This window comes from Silurus meridionalis, chromosome 6, assembly GCF_014805685.1.
Source record: "Silurus meridionalis isolate SWU-2019-XX chromosome 6, ASM1480568v1, whole genome shotgun sequence".
NCBI lineage: Eukaryota > Metazoa > Chordata > Actinopteri > Siluriformes > Siluridae > Silurus > Silurus meridionalis.
The window spans coordinates 31,266,960-31,291,648 of NC_060889.1; the positions used below are offsets into that span (position 1 = coordinate 31,266,960).

A 24,689-nucleotide genomic window follows, 5' to 3' on the forward strand; every position below is an offset into this window, starting at 1 on the left:
GTCTATGTCTGTGGTGTGAGAGAGACAGGAAATGAGAAAAAGTGAGTAACAAGTCTGGTTTGAAAATGTATGAAATAAAAAGTACAGATATTTGTGTAAAAATCATATTAGTTGAAAGTAAAAAATAAGTAAATAAAGGGGCAACCCCCTCCCCACCATCAAGGTCACGCAGCAATGCCTACGTGCCTTAGATGTGTGGAGAGATCCCTGGTTCTTATTTCTGGGCCCTGTGCTGGGAGTCCCCGGTTGTCGCTTAATGCTAACGACAGATGTGTCCCTCACGGGGTGGGGAGCGATCATGAGTGGTCGCTTCGCCAGACGTCTGTGGGAGGGGTCCCATCTACTCTGGCACATCAATTGCCTAGAGATGAAGGCCATGCTTCTAGCACATAAGCTTTTCCTATCGGACTCCCTGGGAGATTTTTCAGCGGCAGGATCTCCTTTCCCAGCTCGGGGGTGGAATATTGTAGCACCACCAGCTGGATCCAGTCCATTGCCCGGTTGGTTTAGTGCTGGATTTCCTCCAGGGACAGTTCACCAAGAGGTTTGCTCCGTCCACCCTAAAAGTCTACATGTCTGCCATTTCAGCCTATCATGCCCCTGTGGCCGGGCAATCTCTGGGCAGAGACCCAATGGTAACGCGTTTTCTCGGCGGCACAGAGAGTCTGAGGCCCCTGGTACAACCTAGAGTGCCTCTAGCCGAGGCATCTTCGAGGCACCTTTCAATCAAGACCACGTTCTTGTTGGCCATCTGCTCTATCAAAGGAGAAGGGGACCTGCAGGCCCTTTCTGTGGCCCCCTCCTTCCTGGAGCTTACCCCAGGTATGGCAGTGCCTTTCTGTACCCCCATACGGGTTACATCCCCAAGGTGCCTTCGGTCATCCCACGACAGATAACATTACAGGCATTCTATTCCCCGCTGTTGGGTTTTATCGGTCCTCTGAAGTTCGCCTCCAAGACATATGTCGGGTTGGTCTGCCCCGCTGACCTTTGTGCGGTTTTATAACCTAGACCACAGTGCCACTCCTGGCCCCTCGGTCCTCCTCTAGCTGTGTTGACAGACACACACTGGGCAGGGACTGATCAGACTGGCATGATTGGATACTCGTTCCCAAAGCTTTTCGACGCAGCTTGAGTTCCTGAAAGGGAACATCTCTAGGTTACGTATGTAACCCAAGATCGCTGAGGGAACGAGATGCTGCGTCTGTATACCACACCTCCGGCGTCCCTGCAGTGCTTCCTTCTGCCTTAAAGAAGCTGCCGCTGCTTTCACTTATAAGTGCTTTATACTCCTGGTCATGACGTCACCTCATCGGTGATGGCCAGCGTCTAATTTTTGACTGATTACACACATTATTTCAGACAATGAACACTCGGGCGTGTTCCCAAAGCATTTTGACACAGCGTCTCGTTCCTTTAGGTGACTAGGGTTACATACGTAACCTAGAGACATTCTTCCTACTTGCTCATCGTCTTCCAGTGATGTTCTTCCACCCTTGACGTGCACGTGCCACTCAAAACACCTCAAACTATTCATTGCAGCATTGCCATAAACTCGCCAAATCATGTCAAACATCTCCATGGCAGATTTGCCCATTTTCACACAGGATTTCACGTTTTCTCTTTGTTCTAACTTGCAGTCCATAATGAAATCATAGATGTGGTAATGCCCATGGTCAGAATAGCACGAGTAGCACAGCTCCCAATGTACATAGGACAATGTCTTTTGGCACACTGACTAGGTGTGGGGGATTATAATGCTACTTTCTTTCCTGCTTTCCTACTTTCTTTCCCATGCTTTCCTACTCAAAGAGGAAATGTTTTCTTATCTTCAAACTACCCTCCTACCCTCCCACCACACCACACGCTCTCTCTCCTCTTCTGATTGGCTATAACCCCAGTGTGGAGATCATATCTACATTATTATTGTATATTTAAATGACACATTTTAACGATCATCATCTTCATCAGCAGCAGCCATGTTCTGCCGTTCTCTTCTGCTGGTTCTTCTGGACCAGCTGCCTTCAGTCCCTCCTGCCTTCAGTCAGTTTTAAACATTAGATCACTTGCACCCAAAGCACTGATTGTAAATGAGATGATCACAGATAATAATCTTGATGCACTCTGTCTCACTGAGACCTGGATTAAACCAGGTGATTATATGGGTCTAAACAAATCTACACAGTCAGGATATGTTTATATGCATGAGCCCCGTCAGACTTGGCGGGGTGGGGGGTAAAAAACATTTATAGTGCCTCTCTTACTGTTAGTCAGAGATTAGAATTCAGCTTTAAATCATTTGAAGTGATCGTTCTTGTCAGGGACTCAGTTGCGGGGCTAGGTGAGTGGATGATAGGATCCAAATGCAGGATGCTCCAGATGATATGAATTGAGAGAGGGGGGTTGCACAGGCAGTAAATATTTAATGTCTGAATACAACAGCACAAACACACAGTCGCGGCACGCACAGGGTTAAAGTAGAAGAAAAAGATGAGAAGGATAGAACAGGCAGGAAAGCAACATGTCCGAAAACTTATTAACACACAACAACTTTTGACCACATAGTAGAAGCACACACTGGGTTTAAGCAGAGAAAAGCAATAACGTCCTAATACTTATGAACACACAGTTGCGGCACTCACTGGGTTAATGAAAAGGTCCGTGGCACCGGGAGAGCGAAGCAGGGGGCGTGTCCTAAAAACAGAAGCGAGTCTGAAAACAGACAGAGGGAGTGAACCGGAGAACAGAGCAAAAGGGGGAATCCAAAGATCCGAAAACCGAGGGCAGGCAAAAATCCAAAAACCGAGATCCGAAAATGAAAGTAAACTTTCCACGGGGAAAAAATAAAGGCAGAAAGGTCTCAAAAGCCGAACGAGACAATCTGGCAGCGAGCGCAGGCAGCCAGTGGCTATTTATACAGAAACAAGATGGCGGGCATGCCGGTGTTGCCGGCTGAAAGATGACGCTGAACCGGAAGTGGACGTCGTAACCGCGGAAATGTTCAAGCGGCTGGCTGACAGTACCCCAGGGCGGCTCCAGACAGCCCATCTGCTGCTCAGGGTGGTCCCGGTTGAAACAAGAAATCAGGCCAGGGTCCAGGACATGGCGGGCCGGAACCCAGGAGCGTTCCTCCGGACCACAACCTTCCCAGTCCACCAAATACCGAAGGCCTCTCCGGTCTGAGGTGGGAGACGTGGAAGGTCGGGTGGATGCGCAAAACACCAGGGAGCTTGAGACGCACTGCCACGGGATTTATCACCTTGGAAATGGGAAACGGACCCATAAAACGAGGGGTAAGCTTCCTGCATATGGCCTTGAGAGGTAGGTCACAAGTAGAAAGCCAGACCTTCTGGCCGATCCGATATCGAGGGGCCGGTCTGCGTTTGCGATTGGGCCAATGCCTGTAACTCTGGGATGAATTTAGGAGGGCTGCCCGGGCCACCCTCCACCCACGGAGGGAACGGTGGTCTCGGGTTCCTGTGTAGAGAACAGCGGGGGTTGGTAGCCGAACACAGCCTGAAAGGGTGAGAGGCCTGTGGCAGAGGAGGGAAGAGTGTTGTGAGCATATTCAGCCCAGAGAAGCTTTTCTGACCATGTGGAGGGGTCTTGGGCACAGAGAATACGGAGCCTGGTCTCGAGTTCCTGGTTGAGCCTTTCGGTCTGACCATTGGACTGAGGGTGAAACCCGGAGGAGAGGCTGACGGAAATCCCCAAGAGGCGGCAGAACTCCTTCCAAAAATGGGCAGAAAATTGGGGCCCCGATCGGACACAATGGTCCGAGGCAAACCGTGCAGGCGGAAAACGTGTTGGAGCAGGAACTGGGCGGTTTCGTTCGCAGAGGGAAGCTTGGGCAGGGGAATGAAGTGACCCATCTTTGAGAACCTGTCGACCACTGTGAGAATGGCCGTATGACCAGCGGACGGGGAAGCAATGTGTGACCATGGGCGTCGGGGTACAGGAAGTAGGAGGCCTACCGGACACCCCTTGGGGTTCTTGTGTAGATTGCATGTGGGACAGGCAGCCACGAATTCGCGAACGTCCCTGCGGACAGACGGCCACCAAAAACGCTTCAGGAGCACGGCCGAGGTACGAGGAGCACCTGAGTGACAGAAGAAAGGAGAGCTGTGGCACCACTGGAGGACTTCCGAACGAAGGTGTGCAGGCACGTAAAGCCTATGTGGCGGGCAGCCCTCAGGGACAGGTTGACCGACGGTGGCCCGCTGGACCTTCTTCTCTATCTTCAGGCTGAGGGCGCGGACGGTAACCGTGGTGGGAAGTATGGGGTCGGGTGGTGGTTCCTTCTCATCAGGGGAGTGCAAACGGGACAAGGCATCAGGCTTTCCATTTAGCGACCCCGGCCGGTAGGACAAGGAGAAGTTAAATCGCCCAAAAAACAATCCCCAACGTGCTTGACGTGGATTCAGGCGCTTGGCAGTCTGCAGATATTCCAAATTACGATGATCGGTCCAGATGAGGAACGGAACTTTGGACCCCTCCAGCCAGTGACGCCATTCCTCCAGGGCCAATTTAACAGCCAAGAGCTCACGCTCACCAACAGTGTAGTTCTGCTCAGCTGGGCTGAGGCAGCGGGAAAAAAACACGCAGGGGTGCAGGCGGTGGTCCCGGGCACCTCTCTGGGACAGAACGGCGCCTACGCCCAGATCCGAGGCGTCCACCTCCACCACAAATTGACGGGTAGGATCCGGAAGGGCTAGGACCGGGGCCGAGGTGAAGAGACTCTTCAGTTTGGTAAATGCCCGTTCAGCCTCTGGGTTCCAGGTAAAAGCCTGACGTATGGAGGTGAGCGAGTGAAGGGGCACTGCGACAGATCTATAGCCCCTGATGAACCGCCGATAGAAATTGGCAAAACCCAAAAACCTCTGTAACTGCTTATGGGTGGTGGGTTGGGGCCAGTCCTTTACCGCCTGAATCCTGGCTTGGTCCATCTGGACGTGACCGGCAGAAAGGACAAATCCAAGGAAGGTGGTGCTGGACACATGGAAATCTCATTTCTCCGCCTTAACGTATAATCCATTCTGGAGGAGCCGCCTGAGTACCGAACGCACATGCTGGACATGTTCATCTCTAGAGCATGAGAACACGAGAATGTCAGCTAGATATATGAACACGTAGTGGTTGAGCATGTCTCGAAGAACGTCATTCACCAACGCCTGGAAGACAGCTGGTGCATTGGTAAGGCCAAATGGCATAACAAGGTATTCATAATGCCCTGATGGGGTATTGAATGCTGTCTTCCACTCATCCCCCTCCCGGATGCGGACAAGGTGGTAGGCGTTGCAGAGGTCCAGTTTGGTGAAGATGACTGAGCCCCGGAGAGAGTCGAACGCAGAAAACATCAAGGGCAATGGGTACCGGTTCTTGACAGTTATGGCATTTAGGCCCCGATAGTCAATGCAGGGACGGAGGCTCTTGTCCTTTTTTTCCACAAAGAAGAACCCAGTGCCTGCCGGAGAGGAGTCCTGAATGTATTGGGTCATGGCCGCCTGCTCGGGTGCTCAAAGATGGTAAAGCCGGCCATAGTGGCCAAGCCGGGGTGGCATAGTTCCCGGCAGGAGATCAATGGCGCAATCGTAGGGCCGATGCGGGGGCAAGGAAGAGGCTCGAGTCTTGCTAAACACTGTACCGAGGTCATGATAGACAGATGGAACTGAACTGAGGTCGGAGGAAGTCTCCGGAGAGCATGAGACCGGCCTGGGGGAAGATGGAGTGAGGCAGTGAGATTGGCAATAGGTTCCCCAATCGAGAACCCGACCGCTGGACCAGTCTGGGCGGGGGTTGTGCTTGCGGAGCCAGGGGAAACCGAGCATGACCGGGGCGTGAGGAGAAGAAATTACCAAGAAGGTGAGCCACTCCCAGTGTCGCTCTCTGATGGTGACCAGAAGGGGCTTAGTACGGTAAGTGGCCTTATCTAGGGGGTGCCCATCCAGGGCCCGGACCTGAAGAGTCTCCGGTAATGGCTCCGCCTCCAGGCTCAGCTGACGAGCAAGGTCTAGATCCATGAATTCCGCGTCTGCCCCAGAGTCCACAAAGGCCACCAGCAAAAAGTCCTGAGCACCGGAACAGATGCAGATCTTGACTAAGGGCTTGGAAGGGACTGGTAGGACGAGCCCACCCTTTTGCTGGACATGAAGCAGCCATATGCCCGGCTTCACCACAATAGAGACAAAGCCCCTGGGAACGGCGTCTTTCCTTTTCTGATTGAGACAGGTGCCGACGTGTGATTTCCATAGGCTGCGGTGGGGATGAGGCCGCCGAGGCAGGAGTAGTCCGGGGGGAGTATGGTGACGAGCCAGAGGCCCAGTCCGGATAGCGCGTGAAACGCTCAGAACGACGTTCACGTATTCTTCTGTCAATCCGAATGGCCAGGGCGATCAAGGCATCCAGACCGGGGGGAAGCTCATGGGCAGCTAGCTCGTCCTTCACCTGGGCTGAGAGACCCCGAAAAAAGGTGTCATATAGAGCGGTGCAATCCCACCCACTGTCAGTGGCATCCGTGCGGAAATCTGCAGCATACTCAGCCACTGAACGCTCAACCTGCGATGAAGAAAGCAGTGAGCGTGCGGCATCCTGGCGAGGGGTGGCTGAACCAAAAACCTTGCGTAGTTCCTCACGGAAGGCAGTGAAGGTAGAGCAATGCAAGGACTGATTTTCCCACTCGGCGGTAGCCCATCGCAAAGCTCGTCCGGAGAGCAAGGTGATAACATAAGCCACCTTGGCCTGTTCAGTGGAAAAAGAGGATGGTTGGAGACTAAAAATCAGGCTACATTGTGCCAGGAAGGACTGACAAAGTTCGGGTTCTCCGGAGAAGCGAGCCGGGGGAACGAGGTGTGGCTCCCTAGGAGCAAAAACGCCAGGTGTGGGCTGGACCTGAGGAGGCAACGGCAAAGCCGACGGCTGAGGATCGGCGACTGGTGGTGGGTTGGGCGCGGCTGCCCCTGGAAGGATGTCGAGACGCTGAATAAGCTGCTGAAAACCCGAAGTATTTATTTATTTATTTATTTATTTGACGGGGACAGTGTACATTAATTAACATTACTGTAAATGCACCAGAATTAGCCAAAAGGCTATTTTTCATCCGTTGTCCCTGGACAGATCTTAAAATTGTCAACCTAAAAACAAAGAATTACAGAGAACAATACAAATATATAAAAATAGTAAAACAGATATAATTCTTTAAATCTTATTGCTAAATACAATATACAAGTTTACTATAAAACAGCAAGTTGGGTTAATGGAAAAACACCTATTCTTATTAATGCTAACATATCTGATGTACTAAGAACCCGTTTTTTAAATGCTTTTTAAACAAAGTGTATGTGGTGAGTTCTCTAATGTTCTGAGGTACAGAGTTCCACTCCTTTGCAGCTGTAACTGAAAAGGCACTCTGACTAAATACACTTTTCCTCAGAGGAACAACACAGTCTCCTCGGACCGACCTGTGTGGTATTTTTAATGTTTACAAACTGACTAAGTGGCAGAGATGACAGACCATGGATGATTTTATATAACAGACAAAGGTTTGAATATTTAATGACATTTTCCCAACTTAAAAACTTATGCTTTTGTAAAATGGCACAGTGATGATATCGTAATGTTTTTTTATCCACAATTTTAATTGTCTGTTTGTAAAGTGACTCCAAAGATTTTAATGTTGTTTTATTTGCCTGTGACCAGGTTGTAAGACAGTAAGTCATGTGAGGCATAACCATGCTATACATGAACATTTTAGCTGCCTGAAGTGACAGGTTGGATCTTATAAACCGAAAATTTGCAATATTAAATTTGACTCGATTGCAGACCTTTTTTATCTGTGATTTAAAAGTTAGTTTAGAGTCAATTATGATACCTAAGTATTTGAATTCTGACACACTTTTTATTTTTTCCCCTGTCACATAAATATCTGCCTGATTATTTGCAATGTTTGATTTAGAAAAAAACATTGAAACCGTTTTATTTACATTAAGTTTTAAGCAGGATTGATTTAGCCATTCAGAAACTTGGACCATTGACTGTGTAAGTTTTTCAGCTACTTGTTTCGTGTTTTTACCATGGGTATAAATGACTGTGTCATCTGCATACATCTGAATATAGACATCTGCACAAACTGAAGGGAGATCGTTTATATAAAGTGAAAATAACAGTGGCCCCAAAATAGAACCTTGAGGAACCCCTGTGGTCATGACGAGGGGTGGTGAATGGTAATCACTGATCCTAACTGACTGTAAGCGATTCGATAGATATGATTCTATCCATTTTATTGCATCAGAGGAGAAATTAAATTTGCCTAATTTGGTTAATAATATTTTATGGTTTATAGTGTCAAAAGCTTTTTTTAAATCGAGAAACACAGCTCCAACCACACCACCTTTATCCAGTAAATGCTTGATATTTTCAATGAAAAAACAATTAGCAGTTTCTGTGGAGTGTTGAGTTCTGAAACCAAATTGCATTGGATGAAGAGAAAATTTAGTAGTATTTAAATGTGTTATTATTTGTTGTGAAATTAGTTTCTCTGCAACTTTTGACACTGTAGATATAATGCTAATTGGTCTGTAATTGTCCACTGACAATGGATCTCCATTTTTGAGAATTGGAACAACAGCAGCTGACTTCCACACACTTGGAAATACTGCCTCAGTAAAGGAGAGATTGACAATTTTGGTGACTGGTGTAAATAATGTGTAACTAAGTTCTTTCAGCATACACATATCTATGCCAAATATGTCTCTAGTTCTGGAAACTTTTAATGTTTTTATTGTCTGTAAGACTATACTTGTCTGTATGACTGTGCCCAAGTTGAATATTGGCTCTAAGTTATTTATCGGACAAATATATAGGTTGTTCGATGGTAAGCTTTGGACAGTAGTGGATACAGATTCAATAAAAAAATTATTGAAGACATCTGCCACTTTGTTTGTATTATTTATAATTTGTCCGTTTATCTTAATTTCCAAAAGTTGTTTCCTTTTTGTGTCCCGTCCTACAAGTTTTTTCAGTTGGTTCCATATTATTTTGGGATCCCCTTTTGCATTTTCTATTATAGTCAAAAAGAAATCTGCTTTGGCCTTGCGTATAGCTTTAACGGTCTTATTCCTCAGTGTTGTAAATAGAATTTTAGCACTAGCTGACCTAGATTTCATTGAATTTTTTAACGCACAATCTCTCTCTTTCATTAGTTTGAGTATGTCCGTGTTCATCCAGGGAAGTATATTTTTATTGTGTTTGTGTTTAATTTTTACAGCTAAAATCTTTAATTGTTCTCTCAATTGTCGCCACAAAAGATTCACAGTCCATTTCACAATTTGTTCCCAACAGTATGTGATCCCAGTCAATCTGCTGGACAGCTCTCTTAAATCCATCTTGACGTTTTTTTGGGATTCCCACAAACTCACGCTCTCTGACAGAATAATCAAATCTCTTTTTTGAGAGCTTCCTGGCCACAAGGATCAAATTGTGATCAGAAAGACCAGCTAACATGTTGTATGATTTAAATATTCTCTCAGGTCGGTTGGTAAATACCAAATCAATCTGGGTGCTGCTTGATGCTGTGATTCTTGTGGGCCCATTGATCATTTGAACTAGATCAAATTTGTCAGTTATTTTTTTTAAGCTTTTTTCTACAAGATATGTCCTCCCAATTTATATTGATATCCCCCAAGATAATGATCTCTTTATTTAGGTGAAATTCTTTCAGTAATTTTTCAAACTTTTCATAAAAAATAGACTCAGAAGAGGGGGGGCGATATACGACAATAATTGTAAAAGACATTTGTGGTGATAGTATAATATTTAAGCCTAAGCATTCCAGATCATGATCATTCAGCCATTGAATTTCCTGACACTGAATATTGTTTTTTATGTATATCATGACACCGCCACCCTTTGCTCCTTCTCTGTCTCTCCTAAACATATTATAGCCAGGGATGTTAAGTGCTGCAGAGGGGGCATTGTTATAGAGCCAAGTCTCAGACAGACAGAGATAATCCAAATTTGAGTTAAGTAACAAATGATTAACTTCTTCTGTTTTTGACATAATGCTTCTTATATTTAAATGCCCACCCAGCAGACCTTTAGGTTTTGCTTTAGGGTCCCAAACTATTTTTGAGTGATTGACAGTCTGAAAGAATGCCCATTTCCGGTGTTTGGGTACCCCTGGATTGAGTCGCTTCCTGTTAGCGGTCGTTACCGTGGTAACGGAGCGGCCATTCAGGAAAGTTTGTTGTTGTTGTTGTCGCGTGTCTGGATCGTGCTTCCGAGGCACGGCCAAAGCTGCACCGCACCGCTGTCCCATGGACCCACCACCAAAGCCTCCGTCCGATGTACCAACACGCACCCCCGAACCCGGAGTCTTCGCGCAGCGCCCTGACAGAACGCCCCGCCATCGCGCCATCCACACCATCGCCCTCGCCTCCTCGGACAGACAGCTCGGCCACAGTTGACGACAGGAACAGAGGAGGGAGAAAATCAGTTTCTGTCTGTTTATATCCCAGATCTTCATATTTTGACAATTTGACATTTAAATGAAGCAAAGGAGAGATGTTACCAACCATCCGAACTGTATCAACATGAATAGGCTTTAAAATCTTTGTGAGCAAACAATAGACTAGGAACACTGTGATATCTGTAATATCCTGGAGCCGTTGCTCATGGGTGGCGGAGACCTGGACCAGAGCATTAAGGGTGGTCTGAAGATCGGTAGCATCCACGGGATCCATAGCTGGCCAGATTGTTCTGTCAGGAACTCGGGTGCGGGGCTAGGTGAGTGGATGATAGGACCCAAATGCAGGATGCTCCAGACGATATGAATCAAGAGAGGAGGGTTGCACAGGCAGTAAATATTTAATGTCCAAATACAACAGCACAAAAACACAGTCGCTAAATATAAAGAAAAAAAGAAAAACAATAATGTCCGAATACTTTTGACCACATAGTAGAAGCACACACTGGGTTTAAGCAGAGAAAAGCAATAACGTCCGAATACTTATGAACACAGTTGCGGCACTCACTGGGTTAATGAAAAGGTCCGTGGCACCGGGAGAGCGAAGCAGGGGGTGTGTCCAAAAACAGAAGCGAGTCCGAAAACAGACAGAGGGAGTGAACCGGAGAACAGAGCAAAAGAAGGGAATCCAAAGATCTAAAAACCGAGGGCAGGCAAAAATCCGAAAAACCGGGAGATCCGAAAATGAAAGTAAACTTTCCACGGGGAAAAAATAAAGGCAGGAAGGTCTCAAAAGCGTGGAGCCGAATGAGACAATCTGGCAGCAAGCGCAGGCAGCCGGTGGCTATTTATACAGAAACAAGATGGCAGGCATGCCGGTGTTGCCGGCTGAAAGATGACGCTGAACCAGAAGCGGACGTCGTGACCGCAGAAATGTTCAAGCGGCTGGCTGACAGTTCTTAAAATTGTCCTTTCAGACATACACAGAAAACTCGCTCTGGTCACCGTGTACAGACCCCCAGGGCCCTACACTGATTTTCTTCCAGATCTCTTGATCAATTTTGATAAAGTGCTGCTTGTAGGAGATTTTAATATTCATGTAGATGATGCAAATGATGCCCTAGGATTATCATTTGTCGACTTATTAAACTCTTTTGGGGTTAAACAAAACGTCACCAGACCAACTCATCGCTTTAACCACACACTAGACTTAATAATATGCCACGGAGCAGACGTCACTGATATAGATATTTTACCTCAGAGTGATGACATCACAGACCATTACCTCATACTGTACACACTACCGGTAGAGCAGATTAGCCATGTTTCACCACGTTAATGACTTTGTAGGACTATTGTGTTGAAGCACTAAATTTATTATTTATTAATTTCTCACTAAACCCATAACTGCTAATAATCTTGATGAAATGACTAAAAACATAAACCTTATCCTCACTAGCACATTAGACACCATTGCCTCCATCCGGTTAAAAAAGGTTAGAGAACAAGCACCTGCACCTTGGTATAATGGTCATACGCATGCCCTCAAGAGAACAGCACGTAATCTGGAGAGAAAATGGAGGAAAACTAAATTGGAGGTAATTAGAATTGCGTATAAAGACAGTATGCTCAGCTACAGACAGGCGATAAAAGCTGCTAGAGCTGAACATCTGAGCAAACTCATAGAAAACAACAAAAACAATCCTAGGTTCCTTCCTACAGTAGCTAAACTAACTATAAATCAGGGATCTGAAAAATGTGTTCCATCACAGTTTAGTAGTGACGACTTTATAAATTTCTTCACTGACAAAAATTATAACATTAGAAAAACAATTGTGGTGGTCCAACCTCTGACAGCATCTCCTGACACAACCTCACCTACAACTCCACAACTACACTGTTTTACATGTATAGGACAGGAAGAGCTGTATAATGTTATTACCAAAGCTAAATCAAAAACATGTCAGTTAGATTCCATTCCAACTAAACTATTGAAGGAAGTGTTCCATACAGCTGGTGAGCCTCTTCTCAATATTATTAACTCCTCACTATCTTTAGGTCACGTCCCTAAATCCCTCAAGTTAGCAGTTATTAAGCACCTCATTAAAAAACCTAATCTGGATTCAAACACGCTATCGAATTACAGATCCATTTCAAATCTCCCATTTATGTCTAAGATTTTAGAAAAGATTGTTGCTGCCCAGTTCTGTTCCCACTTACAAGAGAACAATCTCTTTAAAGGGTTTTAGTCAGGTTTTAGGCTCCATCATAGCACAGAAACTGCTCTAGTTAAAATCACTAATGACCTGTTTTTCAGAACAAGGCTTCATCTCGCTGTTGGTTTTACTAGATCTAAGTGCTGCGTTCGACACTATAGATCATGATCTCCTCCTGGATCGCTTACAGAATTACATCGGCATTCAGGGACAGGCATTAAGCTGGTTTAGATCCTACCTGTCCGATCGTTACCATTTCGTAGACTTAAATGGAGAGTTATCCAGGCTAATGCTAGTAAATTATGGCGTGCCACAAGGTTCAGTTCTAGGACCCCTGCTTTTCACAATATACATGCTTCCCATAGGAAATATTATTAAAAGGCATGAAATTAGCTTCCATTTTTATGCTAATGATACCCAGATATATATATCTCATCAAAACCAGGCAAAACACTCAATTAGCTCGCATAACTGAGTGTGTTAAAGAAATAAGAGATTGGATGACCCATAACTTTCTACTATTAAATTCTGATAAGACAGAGATTTTGCTCATCGGCCCAAAAACCAGTATACAGAAGCTCCAGCATCTCAACCTGCATTTACACGGATGTTCTGTAACCACTAGTTCAATGGTAAAAGACCTGGGAGTTATTTTAGACAGCAACTTGTCTTTGAAAAAACATATCAACCAAGTTACAAAAACAGCCTTCTTTCACCTTAGAAATATTTCTAAGTTAAGATACATGTTATCTATATCTGATGCAGAGAAGCTCGTCCATGCGTTCATGACCTCCAGAATAGACTATTGTAATGCATTGAAATATTGTAATGTAATGTAATGTAATGCCTTGGAATATTATCTGAAATGCATACTTTTTTTTTTCTCCCCCTATTTGTATTTATACATTGTACTGTGTATATACTGTTATTATAGTATGTGTATATTCTTCTTTATATATTTGCATTTATTTTTATTTCTTTGTTTGTTATTATTATTATTATTATTATTATTTGCTTTCATTTCTTTGTTTTTATTTTTTTTGTATATTATTTTTTATATATTTGCATTTATTTTTATTTCTTTGTCTTGCTGCTGTAACATAGAAATTTCCCCAATGTGGGACGAATAAAGGTTTATCTAATGTTATCTTATTACTAGGTGGATGTCCTGCATTATTAATAAACGAGCTTCAGTTTGTTCAAAATGCGGCAGCAAGAGTTCTTACAAGGTCAATAAAATATGACCATATAACCCCGATCTTATCATTCCTGCACTGGCTACCTGTTAAGTTTCGAATAGATTACAAACTACTACTTCTTACTTATAACGCATTAGATGGTTTATCTCCATGTATCTCTCCAGTCTTTTAACACGCTACAATCCGTCATGCTCCCTGAGATCTCAAAACTCTGGACTTCCAGTAGTTCCTAGAATAGCAAAGTCCACTAAAGGCGATAGATCATTCTCACATTAAGCTCCTAAACTTTGGAATAGTCTTCCTGACGGTGTTCGGGGCTCAGACACACTCTCCCAGTTTAAGAGCAGATTAAAAACTTATCTTTTTAGCAAAGCCTACACATAACTTACGTCTCACATCATAATCTTGTGCTCCAGAACATCTGATCACATGCACAATATCAACTTGTGCTGTTAATATTATGAACAGCAGCTACGCTAAATTCTCTCCACTGCATCTCTTTCTCTCTCAAGGCATCCTGAGGTTTGGCCAGCTCCAGTCACGTCCCACCCCATGAAGATTATGGACCTTTGAAGAAGTTGATGCTGAACTCGCAAACATCCAGAACCATCTAGAGACGTACCAGTGCCAATTTGATCCCACTACATGTGTGGTTTGCATCCTTCACTTTCCGTTGGCTCCGTCTCGACAATTTTTGCTGTTGGAAGAGCGGTTTTTAACCTGTTTGAGGGTTTGAAAGCAGTGAGCGGAGGACATTCACCAGAACTACGAACACACACTACAGTAAACACATTAAGGTACGTAATTTCTCTATTATGGCAAACATCCAGTTTACTCAGTGTGTGAATTGTGACATGTTTAGTCAGTCTTTCTCCGTTGTTAGCGATAATTTTATCTGTGAAAAGTGTAAGCTAGTTTGCTTTTTGACGGAGAAGATCTTAGCAATAGAGGAGCGCATCCAGAGTCTAGAGAGAAGTAGTGAGTGCGAGAGCAGTCCAGGTTCTGCAGGGGAAAGTCTGGATGCCCTAGGTGAAGGTAATATTCCCCCGACTCCGGCATTAGAGCCCTTGCAGCGGGGCGAATGGGTGACGACTCGGCGGCATAATCGCAAAGCCAAAGCTAACGCTAAGGCTTGCCCACGGGAGCACCATTCCTCTCCGCTTTGCGTGTCCAACAGGTTTGCTCTCCTCAGTGAAGCACCCGCTGAGAAACCTAAAAGAGCTCTGGTTTTAGGAGACTCCGTTCTGAGGCACGTGAAATTAGCTAGACCTTTAGGGGCACCAGCAGCACAGGTTATGTGTATACCGGGAGCCAGGGTGCCGGACATAGCAGGTCAGCTTAGATTCTTAGGAAAGCACAGGTTCTCTAAGATAGTTTTTCACACAGGAACTAATGAAATACGCCTTCGACAGTCAGAGGTTACTAAGAGTAATATTATAGAGGTGTGTAAATTAGCGAAGGCAATGTCCGATGCTGTAATATGCTCTGGCCCCATCCCAATGCGACGTGGCGATGTAGCCTACAGCAGGTTATGGTCGCTGAACTGCTGGATGTCTGAGTGGTGCTCCAAAAATAATGTGGGCTTCATTAATAATTGGAGCATTTTTTAGGGCAAGGCTGGCCTGTTAGGGCGGGACAGTATCCATCCCACCCGGGAAGGTGCTGCTCTCATTTCTTGTAGTATAGGTCATAGTCTCAGAACAGCACTAGTTAACAAGTGACTGTCTAGAGCCAAGGCCAGGGAGCAGACAGACAGGCTAAACCGACCGTCTGCTAGCTGCACAGAGTCGTCACTCAGGATCCACCATATTGAAACTGTGTCTGTCCCCCGAGCAAAACCAAAATATAGGAATTATCAGAAAGTCTGTTTAAGTAACCTGATTAACATTAAATTAAAAAGGACTGAACACACAGCCAGCACCTCTGATCTAAAAATAGGATTGTTGAATATTAGATCTCTCACGCCAAAAGCACTTACTATAAACAAAATTATTACCGACCAGGAGTTTAATATAATGTGTTTGACAGAAACATGGATTAAATCAAATGAATATGTAGCATTAAATGAGGCGAGTCCTCCTGGGTATAGTTACATACACCAACCCCGTCTAAATGGCAAAGGAGGTGGAGTAGCAGCTATTTATAATAATAATCTAAACGTCACGCAAAAGACTAAACACAAATGTAAAACATTTGAAGTTCTTTACACCAACATAAAATATTCAGTGTCCGCAAGCAGGTCAAGTCAGTTAATTCCACTAATTATTATTTATAGACCCCCAGGGCCCTACTCTGATTTGCTGATAGAATTTGCAGATTTCATTGCAAATTTAGCTACTTCTTTAGACAAAGCATTAATTGTTGGTGACTTTAATATTCATTTTGATAATCAGGAAGACTCCTTAAGAGCAGCAGTTGTGTCCATTCTAGATTCAGTTGGAATTAATCAGAATGTTATAGGACCCACTCATAGTGGTGGACACACTCTCGATTTGTTGTTAACATTTGGATTAAAAATAAAAAACTTAGTCATAATTCCACAGTCTGAAGCTATTTCAGACCATTATCTAATCTCGTTTAAAATTTGCCTAAGTCATTGCATTTCTACCTCACCACGTTACCGTGTTAAGCGTACTTTCACGTCAGCTACAGCACCGCGTTTATTAATAATCTTCCGAAATTACGATATTAGATAGATCTCCGTCAGACCCGCAGAGCTCGACTGGGCCACTGAACATCTAGAAACAACGTTACGTTACACTCTAGATGATGTAGCTCCTTAAGACCAAAATGATCAGGGAGAAAAATTAGCACAGTGGTATAATGATCATACGCGCACCTAAAACAGACCACTCGAAAATTAGAACGTAAATGGCGTCAAACAAAATTAACAGTATTTTAAATAGCATGGAAGGAGAGCCTTCTAAATTATAGAAAATCTCTTAGTGCTGCTAGATCAGCATATTTCTCCACCCTCATAGAAAATAACAAGCATAATCCTAGATTTTTATTCAGCACGGTAGCAAAATTAACAGGGAATAAAAGCACTGCACTCACATGCACACCATCATTAGGTAGTAATGATTTCATGAACTTTTTTAATAATAAAATTGAAAACATCAGGCAAGAAATCCAGACGGTTAATATAAATCCAAATTATTTTACAAGTAACCCTGTAGACAGCAGTGTAATTATAACAGACAATCAACTACAAAGCTTCACTCCTATTCATGAGAATGACTTAATTTCATTAATCTCCTCATCAAAATCATCAACCTGCATTCTCGATCCCTTGCCTACAAGTTTCTTTAAACAGATAGCTCCAGAGGTAATCAAACCTGTTTTAAAAATAATTAACTCTTCCATTAGCACTGGTTATGTACCTAAATCCTTCAAACTGGCAGTTATCCACCCCCTTATTAAGAAACCTGACCTTGACCCATGTCAGTTGTCCAACTACAGACCGATATCAAATCTCCCCTTTATATCCAAAATTTTAGAAAAGGTTGTAGCACAGCAGTTCTGCTCACACCTACTTATGAATAACATTTTGAAATGTATCAGTCAGGATTTCGGCCTCATCATAGCACAGAGACGGCGCTAGTTAAGGTGGTAAATGACCTGTTATTGGCCTCTGATCAGGGTTTTGTCTCCTTACTTGTTTTGCTCGACCTTAGTGCAGCTTTTGACACCATTGATCACACTATACTGCTTGCTAGACTTGAGAACGTTGTTGGAATAAAGGAACAGCTCTCTCTTGGCTCAGGTCTTATTTGACTGATCGCTATCAGTTTGTGGATGTAAATGGTGAGTTCTCCACACTCTATGAGGTAAAGTTTGGTGTTCCTCAAGGATCTGTCTTAGGCCCACTGCTTTTCTCTTTATATATGCTGCCTCTTGGTGAAATCATTCATAAACATGGGATTCGCTTCCATTGCTATGCTGATGACACACAGCTGTATATTTCAGCAAAGCCAGATGAGAGAGATCAGCTTAACAATGTTGAGAAGTGTGTAAAGGACATTAGACAGTGGATGCTTAATAACTTTCTTCTGCTCAACTCAGATAAGACGGAAGTACTTTTACTAGGACCACATGCAGCTAGAAGTAAACTTTCCGATTACGTAGCATCTCTGGATGGTGTTTCTGTTTCAGCATGTACGGCTGTCAAAGACCTTGGTGTGATTATTGACCCGAGTCTTTCCTTTGAGTCTCACGTGAATAATATCACCAGGATCGCCTTCTTTCACCTTAGAAATATTGCTAAAATTAGAAATATGATGTCGTTACAGGATGCAGAAAAACTAGTTCATGCTTTTGTTACTTCTAGATTAGACTACTGTAACGCTTTACTGTCTGGGTGTGCGAGTAAGTGCATAAATAAGCTTCAGTTAGTCCAGAATGCAGCAGCAAGGGTCCTCACTAGATCTAGGAAATACGACCACATCACCCCTGTTTTAATCAGTCTACACTGGCTCCCAATCAAATCTCGCATTGATTATAAAATATTACTACTGACGATAAAGCACTTAACGGTCTCGCACCGCAGTATCTGAGTGAACTTCTGTACCAGTATGATCCTCCACGCCTACTTAGATCAAAAGGTGCTGGCTATCTGTTGGTTCCTCAAATAATGAAGACTACAGCAGGGGGCAGATCTTTCTCTTATAAAGCCCCACAGTTATGGAACAGCCTTCCAATCAGTGTTCGGGACTCAGACACAGTCTCAGTGTTCAAGTCGAGGTTGAAAACTTATTTATTTAGTCAAGCCTTTTATCAGTAGATTTTTCTTAGGTAAAGGCGCAGATCTGGAGGGAACATGGATATAGAGTGTTTGGTGAACTGGTATATTTGTATGCTGTCGTCCCTCACATTCACACGTTCACTCAGGTTTGTTGACGGTGGTGTGGTGGGTCGTCTCTTATCCCAGAGATCCCTCATGTCTGTGTTACCTTCTGGTTCTCCCTTTTAGTTATGCTGCCATAGCGAGTCTTGCCGGAGTCCAAACTGCACAGTGACATTAACTTTCATACACCAATAGTTACACTTAATAATCCATATCCTTCTCTTCCCGTCACCCTCTCTCTCTCTCTCTCTCTCTCTCTCTCTCTCTCTCGGTCGAGTTAAACATGCTCCTGAGGCTCCAGTGACCACTGTTCCTGCCCCTCTCCCCTCCATGGATCTTCACACTTCTGTGCAGCTTGAGACGGTATCTCATCAACACCTTGGGTGGTTCCATGTAATTCCGGAGTAGAACGGTTGCTTTGAGGACGGATTGGACTGTAGCTGGTGTCGGCGGTCTGCTGCACTGACTCGGGAGTGCAGTTTGCTTCTGATCATCATCACTGTACCCGCAACATTGTATATCTGCTTCAAATGGACATTTGGTGCAACCCAGATGAGGATGGGTTCCCTCTTGAGTCTGGTTCCTCTCAAAGTTTCTTCCTTATGCCATCTCGGGGAGTTTGTTCTTGCCACAGTTGCTCATCAGGGACAAACATTCTTACAAAGAACATATTTACGTTTAATCACCACATTATTTGTGTAAAGCTGCTTTGAGACAATGTTCATTGTTAAAAGCGCTATACAAATAAAAATGAATTGAATTGAATTGAATTGAATTGGTTTTGACATTGGACCTCCTGGAGTGTTTAAAGGCTCTGGCATGGAGAAGCTGATGCTGGATCTGTGATGATCACAAATGTTGAGCTCAGTAGCTCCTAGTTTTATAACCATAAAGACTGTATAAGACTGTAGAAAGATCATCACTTATAATCTTACACTTCAGTACTCATGTTAGTTCTCACTCTCCAGTGTTCTGTATTGTTGAAAGATTTATGATCAAACTCTTGATGTCACCCAGATGAGGATGGGTTCCCCTCAAGGTTTCTTCCGTATTACATCTAAGGGAGTTTTTCCTTGCCACAGTCGCCACGGCTGCTCATCAGGGATAAATACACACCATTCACCTTCACTGTTGATTTCTATAAAGCTGCTTTGAGACAATGTCTGTTGTGGAAAGCGCTATAGAAATAAACTTGACTTGACTTGACTTAACTCAGCCACGTCTCAGTGAACACATAGACGCAGCAGTGTCTGTACTCACACGAGTAGCTTGTTGGAGTTGGATGTAGTTTATTATTTATTGTAATTTATTGTCCAGGGAGCAGGCGTAGAGATGGTAGAGCAGGCCGGCTAGGGTTATCTTTTAGCCTAGCACTAGCCCCCGCTCGCTTTCCGCACTTCAGCTTCCTTGCGCAGCGCTTTTAATTCCCCCTCCTTCATCCATCCGCCGCTGGCGACGCCGAGGTCTGGAGGCCTGGCTCTCGAAGCACGCCGAGGCCGCGTAGCCTCCGCTTTTAAACGTCAACCGTTTTTTTTCCTCATAATATGTTAATATGTATCTTGTTTTCATTAGTAGTTATAGTAATTTTGTTGTGTGCTGATCTAGAATACCTTTTTGTATGCTTCTGTTGACCATACCCTGAACTATCTTTTTGTGGCATGTGTTACTTTGCCAGAGTGGTTCCTGTGTTTTTGTTTGTGGCTTTCTTTGCAGGCTCAACATAACCTTGTGGAGTTGTCTCTCCTAACTGTCCCCTCTGTTTACACACAAACACACACACACGCACCTGGCAGCCCACCCCCCTTCCTCTCCTTGTCTTCGGAAGTATATCTGTGTGAGACAATGAAGCTTTGGAACTTCTCTCTGAAAAGCTGACTTGTGTGTTTCATTGACACTTCCCAGTATACGTAGGAGAGCAGAGATCGAGAGGAAAGGCTGAACTCGAGTGAATCCTGTCTGGACAACAGAAGGGAATCCTGTCCAGGCGGCAGAGGGTAAAACAATTTCTTACAGTTTCTTGGGGGCTCGTCAGGGATATCAGCGTCTGGGTAAGTGCTGATTTGGTATCTTGTCATACTGTTGAAAGTGTAGGCACTCACCTTGTGTTGTAAGCGAATTTGTTGTCGCTGTTGTACCATCGTGAGTAGCACGCTGAACTGTCTCTGTAGTCACAGTAACTTGAGACCTCGAAATTTTATTAAACCGCCTTATCTGCCTCGATCTCTGGCCTCCAGCTTCTGTTCTATAACATATTATCAGACTGTTGTACCTATAACTGGAATAAAGGAAATTTCAGAACACAACATTTCACACCAGACCCTGATGAAGCCCCTGGGGACTGAATGAACCATTATGGTCTTATCTTTTATACCATCCCCTGATTAGACAATCTGGCAGGCGGACTGAATCACAACCTTAATTTTTGTCCTATCCTCGTGGTGGAACTTTCGAACACGAGTGCTCGACATCCGCTTATACTCAAATGTATGAAGAGTCGAAGAAAAGTAAGAGCAAAACCAACCACTATTATTATCACTGGGCTGAGCAAGATGCTCTTCCGGAGTTAAAGAAGGAGTTGACCAAATTCCTACTCTAGCGGCAGCAGGCTAATAGAGATCTCTTTCAAGTAACTAGCTGTAAACAGGAGAAGGGTAAAACCACTTCCAGATTTTTTACCCAATTTATGGAGACTTGGACTATATTGGGAGGGATGGAGTTAGAAGACGCAGACAGTAACCCTTTATTCCTTCCGACACAAATATTAATCTGCAACATTATGTTTTCATGCCTGATTGTCCTTTTAATCTCTTGGGCCGAGATCTCATGAGCAGACTGCACGTTTCTCTCACCTTTTCTGGCCCTAAACTCAAGGTTTTAGTTTCTGTTTCTCTCCTCTGTCATATCTATCTAACATGAACATTAACGACTGTTTTCTCTCTGCAACACAGAAATGACCTCTTCCTTCATTAACAGAAGAACTACCATCTCTTCTAGGGGGCGGAGCATAAGGACAATGTGGGCATGGTTCATTGTCTTATGAAGCAAAACTGAAATATTTACATCCTGTATTTTTTAAACAGTATCCTCTCGCTGAATCAAAGTTGCAGGAAATAGACAAGAGCTTGACCTCCCTGTTAAAACACGGTGTGTTCAAGCCGTGTGTGAGCTCCTACAACACACCCGTTAATCCGGTCCCCAAACCGGATGGCACTTGGCGCTTCACCCAAGACCTAAGAAAAATAAATGATGTTGTGGTTCCTGTTGCACCTGTTGTGCCCGATGTGGCCTCTTTTATCGCCTCAATTCCATGCAATCATACACACTTCTCGGTGATTGACTTGTGTTCTGCCTTTTTCAGTGTTCCTGTAGAAGAGCAGTTGCAGCCTCTTTTTGCCTTCACGCACTGAGGGCATCAGTACACTTGGACACGTCTGCCACAAGGATTCATTGACTCCCCAGCCGTCTTTTCCACTATGGTAAGGGACGCGCTCTGTGATCTTGCTCTCCCCTCTGACTCTGTCATCTTACAGTATGCAGATGGTCTCCTGGTCTCCGCAGTCTCCGAGGACCTCTGTGAACAAGCCTCCCTGTGCTTCCTGCATCATCTGGCAAGAAAAGGATTCAAGGTATCCAAAACCAAACTTCAGTTTTGTAGAACCACTGTGAAATACCTAGGGTTCAAACTCTCTCAAGGCAACAAATAGCTCTCTAAAGACCGTGTTCAGGTTGTTCTTAACACATGGCATCCCTCCACAAAGCATGCTCTCATGGCTTTCTTGGGACTGATTAACTACTGCCGTCAATGGATACCGCCCTGTGATCTCACACAATGATCCTTTGCAGCACCCGCTAACGTGGACACCAGAGATGAATGAGGCTTATGAGACTTTGCGGTCATCTCTGTGTTAAGCTTTCGCTCTTGGACTTCCGAACTATCATAAGGTTTTTCACCTTTATGCGTGTGAACAGGATGGAACTGCCTCTGCTGTATAGGCGCAGGAGCAGGAGGGGGCATAAGACCATGTGTGTTTATGTACAAAACACTTGACACCGTGGCTCAGGGTTTACCTGCGCATCTTCGTGCCGCAGCTGCCTGTGCTGTGATGGCCCAAGATGCTGAAAAGTTAGTATTGTCTCATCCTATGATCTTGCACTCTCTACATCAGTTGAAACAGGTCCTTCAGAACTTGCAAACACAACACATGACAGCTCAGAATCTATCCTTTGCTTGACCAGTAATTTGGAAATCAAGGCCACCTCCCCCTTCGGTCACGCCCTTGCTCATTTGATTAATGCACAAGACGACACACTGCGCGACATGATTGGCAGCCCACCCCCCTTCCTCTCCTTCTCTTTGGAAGTATATCTTCTTGTGTGAGATATTAAAGTTTTGGAACTTCTCTCTGAAAGGCTGACTTGTGCGTTTTATTGAGACTTCCCTGTATATGTAGGAGAGCAGAGATCTAGAGGAAAGGCTAAATTCGAGTGAATCCTCTCTAGAAGACAGAAGGGAATCCTGTCCAGATGGCAGAGGATAAAACAATTTCTTACATGCTGAATTGTATCCAAACAATCTAATCTTCTCAACATTTACTAGAAATTTAATTTATATATATTTCTGTACATGATTCAGAGAGACAACAATAATATTAGTGAAGTATCTGTCAGGAGCGTAGTGACACCCTGGGTGGGCCTCTGGGGTGTTACGGCACCTACGACACCTACGTTGCCGTCACGCCTGTCGCCTTCAGACAGCCATCCACTGTGGCTGTCTGGGACGTGACAGCACCCTAAGTGGCTGTCTGAAACTTGACATTGTCTTCAGCGGGACCTTGGAGCGTGAAGGCACCTTCAGAGGAGTCTGGGTTTGCAACGGTATGGCGTCCCCTTTGGAAGGGCTTTGACTTGTGACATCGCCCTTGGAGAAGTCTGGGACCGTGACATTGCTTTCAGCGAGTCTGTAAAGCCTTTGTTGGTGTCTTGAGGCATGACGCCATCCTTGGAGTGTCTTGGGACTGTGGCGTCACTTTCAGGGAGACCTTGGACCATGACGTTGTTCTCGGAGGTACCATGGACCACAGCATCACCCTTAGAAGGACTTGGAATCCTGCCGGCGCATGCAGAGAGGCTTGGGGCGATAAGTCGCCTTCAGAGGGACTCGGAGAAGAGACGTCGCCTTCAGAGGGACTTGGAGGAGAGTCGTTGCTTTCAGAGAGACTCAGAGGAGAGATGTCGCCTCCAAAGGGACTCGGAAGAGCGACAATGTTTTCGGGGAGACCATGAAGTGCCACATCGCCTTCGGAGAGGCCTGGAGATGCGGTTTAATTTTCCGGGAGACTTTAAAGTCTGACGGGGCTCTTGGAGGGATCTTGCAGCATGGCAGCACCAAGGGAGGAACTTTTGAATGTGACGGCACTTTTGGGGGAGTTTTGGACTGTGTTGTCGCACTCGGAGGGACCTAGGTCTGCAACATTGGCTTCTGATGGATCCTGAAGTGCGCTGGCGCCTTTGAAAGGGGACTTAAAGCGCGACAGCACTTTCAGAGAGACTTGGAAGCGCTATGTAGCTGTGGTAGGAGCTGGGCAGCGTGGTGTCACCTTCGGAGGGACTGTGAAGTGCGATGATGCCTTCAGAGGGACCTCGAAGCATTACCTTGCCTTCAGGAGCACTTGGTGACGTGATGTCACCTTCGGAGGAAATTAAAGGTGTGACGTCGCCTAAATATTTCTGCCAATGCTCCACTGGAAACCACTCTATTTGGCCCTGTTGGTGGAAAAGCGAGAAATCCCATCGGACTCTCTGAGGTGCACGTGCTTGCATGCCCTGGAGCCGGCAAGCATGATCCAGAAGCGGCAGGGAGCTTCCGTGTGAAATCCAAAGCGGGATTGAGCTCTCAATCCATCACGGTAGAGCGATTTTTCTTCTCCTTTCGGTTTCAGTCAGTTCTTCTGTCAGGATGCAGACCAAGT

At 44.8% G+C, this 24,689-nt stretch overlaps 2 protein-coding genes across 2 annotated transcripts in view; one reads left to right on the forward strand and one right to left on the reverse strand.

The window, feature by feature from the left end:
- Positions 1 to 5,516: 5,516 nt before the first annotated feature.
- LOC124387560 lies at positions 5,517 to 10,326 on the reverse strand. Its single transcript, XM_046851972.1, has 4 exons — positions 9,355 to 10,326; positions 7,458 to 9,254; positions 6,237 to 6,984; positions 5,517 to 6,115 (listed from the first exon to the last, which is right to left on the reverse strand). Exons 1-4 carry the CDS (start codon positions 9,592 to 9,594, stop codon positions 5,517 to 5,519), a joined length of 3,384 nt encoding a protein of 1,127 aa, XP_046707928.1. The 5' UTR covers positions 9,595 to 10,326.
- Positions 10,327 to 20,597: 10,271 nt separating this feature from the next.
- LOC124387971 (C-C motif chemokine 18-like) overlaps positions 20,598 to 24,689 on the forward strand; it is a 34,804-nt gene continuing 30,712 nt past the window's right edge. Inside the window, exon 1 of the mRNA XM_046852593.1 lies at positions 20,598 to 20,714. The gene's annotated coding sequence lies outside the window, so the exon portion shown is untranslated. The remainder of the gene's footprint in view (positions 20,715 to 24,689) is intronic.